At 30.2% G+C, this 8,727-nt stretch overlaps 1 protein-coding gene across 19 annotated transcripts in view; it reads left to right on the top strand.

The window, feature by feature from the left end:
- The first annotated feature begins 241 nt into the window (after positions 1-241).
- Positions 242-8,727, top strand: part of trol (terribly reduced optic lobes) — a 262,548-nt gene continuing 254,062 nt past the window's right edge. For 17 of the 19 annotated variants that reach the window (XM_067779434.1, XM_067779447.1, XM_067779446.1 and 14 more), the window contains exons 1-2: positions 242-383; positions 3,918-4,217. In XM_067779434.1, coding sequence (XP_067635535.1) covers positions 4,101-4,217 — 117 coding nt within the window. In that variant the 5' untranslated portion in view covers positions 242-383; positions 3,918-4,100. Of the gene's footprint in view, positions 384-3,392; positions 4,218-8,727 lie in introns of those variants that run through there. The other 2 variants (XM_067779429.1, XM_067779451.1) reach the window with 2 other exon arrangements.

The following is an 8,727-nucleotide window of genomic DNA, read 5'->3' as shown; positions in this document are numbered from 1 at the left end:
AGCATAACAAGAAAGCGTACAAGTAAAAAAGCTGATGAAGAAGAACTAGTGGTGTAAAAAAAGAAGAAGAAGCAGTACATTAATATTATCTCTCGTGATTTGCACAACCCAAAGCGATACCGGCATTGTAGCTCGTTTGCTATTCGCCTCCAACAACACCACAGGCACACAATCAACATAAATGTTTGAAGTGAGCGTTGACGCCAGCGCCGAAGCCAACCGCAGCTCCAACGACATCGACTCCGACTAAGACGAAAAGGAAGTCTTCAGCTCCATTCGGTTGTGTGCCGTCGTGCAGTACGGACGTTGTTTACGGTTTATTGTTCGTGCTTAGTTGGAAATTTTTATAAAAATATTAACTAGCAAGGATTGTGTGTGCTTTGGTATTACTTTTTTTTATTACAAAAGAAAAATAAAAGTTTGCTTGTGTGACATTAGAAAAACGTCCTTCAAAATTCAGCTTTCACTTTGTTCTAATTTGTGAATTCATGCTGTGATTTGTCTCTGGATTAAAACATTCGTAGGATACGCCGCCGCAAGAGGATATGAGCGTGTGTGTTTGTGTGCTTTCTTTTGTGTTCTAATCCCTGATTAGTGTACGACCGGACATGCGCGCGATTGTGCGTGCGTGGGTGAAGGAAGGAGTGGCGTATATTTTTTTTATTTAATGCATTTTTTTTGTACTTAAAATTGCATAGTGGTTATTGCATCGGAATTTGTTATGAAAATTTTTGCAATAAAAAGGTATCCCGTAAAAAATTTCCATAGAAGGCTGAAGTGTTATCAGTTTAGTTAGACAATAAAAAAAGTTTCTGAGTTGTTGATAGCAGATACAAAAACAAAAAATATTACAAAATCAACACATTAAATTTATTTTAGTAAGGTTAGTTTGTTGTTTTAGTAGACAAAAAATACATTGACAATTTTTTTTAATGAAAATTCTAGCCTTTCATCGAAAGTGAACTAATTTTGTTTGGAGAAAAGTGTAAAAAAAGATTATTATATACTGTCAAATATTCGTAAAAATTTGACGCTACGAAGTAAAAAAATAATAAAAATTATGAAAAAATTGGATTAAAAAAATCGAACAAATCATAAAATTTTCAAAACTAAATTTAAAAAACCAACAAAAAAGTCCAGTGAACTGTAGAGTTAAGTGAAATTTTTGTTTCATTCTAAAATATTTGTTTTTAAATTAAATATAAATTAAAACTTAGAAAACTTAGATTCGAACCCGCGATCTTACAAAATAATTAATTTTTTTTTTTTAAGTTTTCGAAATATAACTTATTTTTATTTTTACTCAAGAATTCTAATTCTCTACAATACATTCGTGTTAGCTTTTTTTTTTTTTGATTTCGCTACATTTTCTCATATTCAATTTCTGAATAATATAAACTTGTTTTGATAATTTAAAATTTTCTTATAAGAAATAAATAAATTATAAAACTTTAAAATTTTCTTATAATATTTATTTAAGTTAATTCAATTAGAAAATTATAAAAAATTATTCACTTTAAATATTTTTTTTTTTTTCAATATTAAAAATTCGTTTTAAAATTAAAACGGAAAATCACAACTTACACAAGTTATTATTCTTAAGCTGTCTTGGAGATTTACATTTTTTTTTTTTTCAATTTTGCTCTAAATTAATTAAAAATTTTCTTTTAACTAAAATTTTCGTGAAAAAATTAAAAAAAAATTATTTTAAAAAATGCTTACCTCTTAATAGTATTAAAAATATTTTTTCCATCAAATGTTTGATTCGATTTATTTAAACTTTTGCGAAATTTCACCTTTTTTTTATAAAAAAAAAAAACAAATAAAACATTGGAAAATCAGCACAAAAATAATTTTTGTGTTTTTTAAATATTTTTTGCTGTTTTCTTCATTTTACGTAATTCTGGAAAGAAAATGCTGTACAACAAAAAAATTTGGATTGAAGAAAAAAAATCTGAAAAAAAAACTAGAAAAAAATGTTTAATTGCTGAAAAATAAAACTCAGTATAAAAATGTCTGCAATACTTTTTGTTTTTTTTTATAAACATTTTAATGCTGTACAATAAAATTCCAATTCCAATAAAATAAGTTTTTTGTAATTTACTTCATCGGTTGATTAAAAAATAAAATTATATTAAGTTTTTCTAAATTAATGTTATTTATTAAAACGAAAGTAAAGAAAAGAGAAATAAAAAAGAAAAGAAAAATTTCGTGAAACGTTAAGCTAAATTTTTATGAACATTCACAGGCACAGCCAAGAGTTCCTGAGGATGATCTCAGATTGAGGTCGAATTATCGATCAATCATTAAACAAATATATTTATTGAAAGTTATAAAATATTTGGTTCTTTATTTATGCGTGGCCTTGAGCTCGAAAAATTTAATAATAAACAAATTATGATTTTGAAATATTTTTGAAAAATTTTAAAGATTTGGAAAAAATTCTAAAATTATTTTGTACATTTGTATACAAATTTAGAAAATATTGTAAACCATTTTGACATGTTTAAATTAAAAAAAAAAACATCATTTTCTGTAACTAAATAATAATAAAGGTATTAGGAAAATTTAGATCTTTGGGCAGCTGTTTAAAGAACCAAAATTTTGGGAACACCATTTTCTGATGAAAGAAGTTATTTTGGGCATTAATGTTAAAAAATTTGAAGTGGCTATAGGTTTGGAATCTTTTTAACCGTCCAGAATAAAGTATAATGAATTAAATCGCCAGAAAAAGCAATATACAATTTTCGGACTTTTTTTTACTAAATTTTTGGAATAAGTAGGGACAGCCTAAAAATTCTTCTAAGAAATTAAAAAATCGATTGGAAAATTCTCAACATAAAGTAGATTTTCCAATGAACCATTGTTTTGTATTCAAGTCATAATAAGAACAATTTTTTTTTTTTATAATTTAATGCATTTTTGATATTTTGCTGAACAAAATTTTTCATTCATAAGGTTAGAACAAAATACGCAAAGTTAGAGTTTTTAAGAAATTGAAAATTTAAAGAGATTAAGTCAACTGAAAGAGAAAAGGAGTGAGCTTACGTGTGATAGAAAGAAGAGAAATTCCGTCTTTTTTTTTATTTATTTCTTTTGAAAATAGATAAATCGGGAAGTAATAAACATTTATAAAATCATCTTTTAATTGTTTTGGTAAAATTTTGTTTAAAGAAGCATAAACTGTAAAATAAAAATAATATTCACAACATCATTCTCCCTCTTTAATAAAACTTTATAAATATGTGCCATTTTTGTGCATTTCCGTACATTCTGAAACAAAAAAAAAATCCACTACAAACGCTCCGATTTCAGCTAATTCGCCAATTTCAACCTGCTGCCAATTATTGGCATTGCAGCTAATTTTTTTTTTTATGTTTGCTTTATATTTTTCCTTCGCTTTTCCTTCATTTTGCTTCACTTTGCCTTGCATTTAATAAAAAAAAATATCCCGCAAAATTGCAATGTTTTTTGATGAGCGCCTCCTTAACCCTCACCGCCACCGCCAATCAATGCACGAAGAACTACAAAACAAAACGCTCAACCAAAAACAAATACAACAATTGAAGAAACATTAAACAAAAAAAAAAAATACTGAGAAAAAGTAAAAATAAATTTGCAAAATCATATAACAACACGCGTTTCGCGCGAAATGAATCTAACTAAATAAATGCTGAAATCGTTAAACAGTTAAATGAAAAAAAATCAAATTTCAAAACACAAAGGAAAATAATTAAAATGAAAAAGCGAAAATGCAAAACAAACTGCAGTGCATTTAATTTTTTATATTTACAAATATTTATTTACTATGCTTGCAGTTTCACAAAAGTGCCATACAGAAAACAAATGAAATGACCATACAATAACAAAAACAAATGTTTAGCAGGTTAATTATTTAATTACATTTTTTTTTGTAGAGCAAATGAGCAGAACGCTAGAAAATATAAATTTTTATTACAAAAATTTGTAGTTAGTATTATTTTTGAAATTTTACAACCATAACAACAAAATTACTTGTGGCTTGACATTAAATAACGCAAGTGTGAAAAATTGTAACGCACACAAACAACCCGGACCGCAAACAGACGGCATATAGCAAGATGGGGTCTGTAGCACCCCACAGAGGAGAGCGCGCGAGGCGTGCCATTTTTAGAGTGACAGCAGTGCTTTTGATATTACATGCCACATGTGGCACATATCACATGGCAACAGCTAAGGTGAGTGATGTGCAAAATTTCGTGAATCGTGAAACGAGTGGCAACTTCGTTTTACATTGTCTCAAGTAATTTATTTTTGGTAGTACTTATTGTATATCGAACCTGTGACCTGCGTTATGGAAGTCCAATACGCTTTCCTCTATATCAGGTCGACCACCGATATTGCATCGCACTTATTTTCAGCTTATTCATTTTATAACGCTGAAGTTCTATGTTAAAAAATGTTATGTTAAAAAAGTACAGTGAAACTTCGATATAACAAATTCTTAAGAAACTGAATTCTTAAAAACAAAAAAAAAAAAAAACAAAAAGTGGGCCAAGTACTTGAAAACATTTCGCTTTGCACTACAAAACAGTAAAAGAAAATCTTATATAGCCTAAAAATATTCACATATCCCAAAATTATCTATCGAATTGATTTGAAATCTGCAGCTTAATCCTGTAAACTCGAATAATAAACATAACTTGAATAAATTAACATAAATTTTCATCAAATCTGAAGGAAATTTCTTTCGAATCGAGTTGTTGTTCTTGAATTAAGTTACTTTCGGGAAAGCTCCCTGCGAACTGGTCACTTTAACCGAGTTTTTTTTTTTTACAAAGAAAACAAATTTATTTAGCCGTTTCAACAGAAAAAGAACTTTTGGTCTCAGATAAACAATAATCTCTAGAAATTACAAATTCTCAATAAATCTGACAAGTTTTTCTGCGCAGAGAACTGATTTTATTGGTCCTATCAACAGCGAACAACTGCTAGTATTATGCAAATGCAACAGCTAATGTTAAAAAAAAAAACGTATGCTCCACACTACTTTGTTCTTGTGACCATGGTGCCACAGAACTACCTGTCATATCAGCAGCCTTCCCCGTTAATCTGATGTTGACGACAATCTGTTATTTTAACAGTTATCATTGGTGTTCTTAGTGTGTTTGTAATTATTCTTCAGATTACGTAAAATTAAAATTTGTTGTTGTAGTTTTGACTGCTGAAACGGTCAATTCAAAATCAACAATCTGTGAGAAGTTGATCAAGGAGATATTTTAGATGGATAAAAATTTACAGATATTTTGGTTGATTTTGCCAAGTTTTTTCCTTCACTACACCTACCAGAGCAGATCGGGTCTTCTTTCATCTGTTATCTCTATTCAGTGAAGGTTTCTTAGTTTCTTACTTAACTTAACACGTCTCTTCCCATTCCCTCAACATGACTCAACCGGAAGAGCTTTGTGTTCGCTAAAGAGTCTTCACTGTAGCTTATATTCTAAGTTATGTTAGTAAGTTGGTTGAAAGAATAACTTAATCAGTGAGTCATTTGCAAGTGAACTATGCTACTGAACTTTGCAAACATTTTAATTTTAATTTTTTTTTTTTTTTTTTTATTCGGCCTGCTATTCGTCGAAGATAATAAAACTTTATAATGCGAATTTTTCTGCGATTTATTGCTAGCCAATTGAAACTATTTTACACTTAAAAATAAACATAACATTTCTGTAGGTATACATTTATTTCGTTGGAAGCTAATCAGCTAATTAATACCTCTGTGTTAAATTAATATTTACAGTTGCGAGCTATGAAAATATGCCAACTTCAAAGTAAATATTTGAAGGAAAGCCATTCAATGTTGGGCAAATAAATTTGTGTTAAGCGAATGTTTGGAGCTAGTGAACAGCTAGTGAAATCAACAAAACGGTTTTGTTGTTTTTGAATGAACGGACATTCGGTAATGTTGCCCGCGTTATGGTTAATTCAACTGAGGTTTTGCCAAGAGAAAAAATTTATTTAGCCATTTCAGCAGAAGAGAAACTGTTGGCCTTAAGTTAACAATATACTGTAGAAATTACAGATTTTCAATCAATCTAAATGACTTTTCTGTTAAAAGTACTGATTTCAATGGCAATTTCTACAGCGAACGACACTCAATATTTTGAAAAAACATTAACTAATTTGAAAGAGAAAATTACGCTCACAGCGCTCTTTACTTTGTTCTCATACCACGATGCCACTGAAAGCTCTGTCAAATCAACAACGTCTACTGTTATTATTGTGTTATCTGTTATTTCAAGAATTTTTATTGACATTTTAGGGTGACAGTAATAGTTTGAAGTATGATGGTCAATTCAGTATCCACAATTTGTGCAATGTTGATTTAACAACTATTTATCATAGATAAAAATTTACCCATATTTCGGTTAAATTGAATCGCAGTTTTGTGGATTTTCTTTAAATACTTCTAATATGAAGAAGCTTTCACTATGGCAAACCAATTTATTCTCTAGGATCTGTATTGAAAGTATAATCCTTTTAGAAAGGTTCCGAAATCGCCTTATCTCAGAGCATGTTTCAAAAAGGCACTGTATAAAATTTGCTTAAAAACGACTTCTATGGGGAAAAATTAAATATACTCTGACGTCAGATTTACCTCTTATATAATAAAATCTGAAACAGGACATTTTTGAAACTTAAAATTTTGCTGCTCATCTCAGCTTAAGTCAACTTTAACTGGAGTTTAAACTCGCACTGAAAAACAGGCATTATTACAAGCTAATTTCACAAAACCTGCTACCAACAAACTCCGCCATCATTGTGGCACTGACACAGTTTCCTATACTAATTTCGGTATCAACTAAATTACAACAAGTAGCACATCGCATAACAAACAACCCAATAGCTTTTGTTCAAAACTTATCTTCTAATCTAGTCTAATCTATTTAAATTACATCATACTTCCGTTAATATGCCTGGATTTTTGTAACCGACCGATCTAAATTCAATATTCAATTCAAGGGCATATTCTTCCACTTGCCGTATGCCAGAGCACCGGATCTTCTAATCTAATAATATTTTGTATGCAACAAATATAAAAAATAAAATATAAATTTTTTATAAGTAAAAATCAATTAATTGTTTATTTAACATTATACGCTCGACAGATGACAACAACAATAAATCAGAGCACATAAGTTCAATAATAAAAGTTCAAGTTTCACGTTGAGAGAGAAACATACAAAAATTTAAAACAAAAATTAATAGGCCAGGTTATCAGTTCGACTGAAGCCAAGGCAGTATTAATACGAAGAAGGCTCTGGCTAATTATAATTTAAAAAACAGGCATTAATCATTCCACAAATTCTCAGATGCTCTGCGCATGCCAATACTTATGAACGTTCACCAAAGATTATATCAGGGATAGAAACGGTTTTTTTAAATAACAAAATCTCTCTAAACAGACCAAAATAATTTTCTAAGGCACTATCTTGTTTTTCGGAGGAATACACATTTCGTATTCTAGCATCTCTTCAAAGTCAAAGCTTTCTCGAGCCGTTTATCGATTAATTTTTCTTCCCTAGCTCTCATTTTCAAAATCCTCGAGCTTTAAAATATAAGAAACATTAATAACCTCTTTATCCACCGTTAATGGTAAAAAACCTGAGTTATTATTCTGATAGTTGACTTTGTTGTTCTAAGTTTAAAATATTATAATTGTTTTATATCGAATTTTTTGCCCGTCGACTCCCTGAAGAAGGCTGAAGAGGAGTCGAAGCGCGTAAGAATAACAAATAGGTAATCAGCAAGTGAACGAGAGGCAAAAATGAATTGATGTTACAGAACTAACGCCAACTGTAGTTATTACTGTTTAAATGCTTGCAACGCACATAACACTTGTTTATCCCTGATGATAGTAGATTTCATCGAAACGTGTAGATATTGTGCTTTGACTCAAATTTACCGGCGTAAAAGCTCAAATCAAAGTAAAATGAAACAATGGTAAATATTTGCTATAAAATGCTTATATTTATTTGTAATGCGATCTTTGCTGTTGTTGCTGTTGTTGTTGTTGTTGTTGTTGGTGTTGTTGTTATTGTATTAACGATAAAGACACTCCCCGATGGTTTTGGGGAGTGTTATCGATGTTGATGGTCCTTTGCCGGATATAGATCCGGTACATTCCGGTAACATGGCACCATTGAGGTACTAGCCAGACCATCTCGAGAACGATTAATACGACCACGTTAAACCTTGTAGTAAAATATAAGCTGATTCTCTAGCATCAGATTTTATTTGAAGATCAAGTTCTAAGTTGAAGCTAACTCATTATAGAGTATGACTGAAGTGAGTTTGTTGGCGTTCTATATAGGGATTATGCTCCTCTTCTTGTCACTAGTCAAGCCTTTTTTTTCAAGTCTTCTTTCCCGAGAGTGTCGCTCCCTGGCTCAGCACGCACAAATACATACACAAACAAAAATTAACAAAAAAAAAGCAAATTATGCTAGCATTTTAACGATGATGACGCTGCCGGCGCGACATAGCGTCAACAACAACAACAACAGGGGATAGCGCTTGGTGCTGATAACACTCACACACACTGAAAGAAAAAAGCTGTGAAAATCAACTAAAATACGGGTCAGTTCAACTGAAATTTCTGTCAATTTTTATCTTACGCTGTTGATTTAATTTCGCGCGAACTGTTGATTTAGAACTGAACGTTTCAAAAGTCAAAAGTTTTGTTAA

Source organism: Eurosta solidaginis, chromosome 4 (assembly GCF_040869045.1).
Source record: "Eurosta solidaginis isolate ZX-2024a chromosome 4, ASM4086904v1, whole genome shotgun sequence".
NCBI lineage: Eukaryota > Metazoa > Arthropoda > Insecta > Diptera > Tephritidae > Eurosta > Eurosta solidaginis.
Note: the sequence above shows the minus strand (reverse complement) of the source record. Positions and strands in the feature narration are given on the sequence as shown.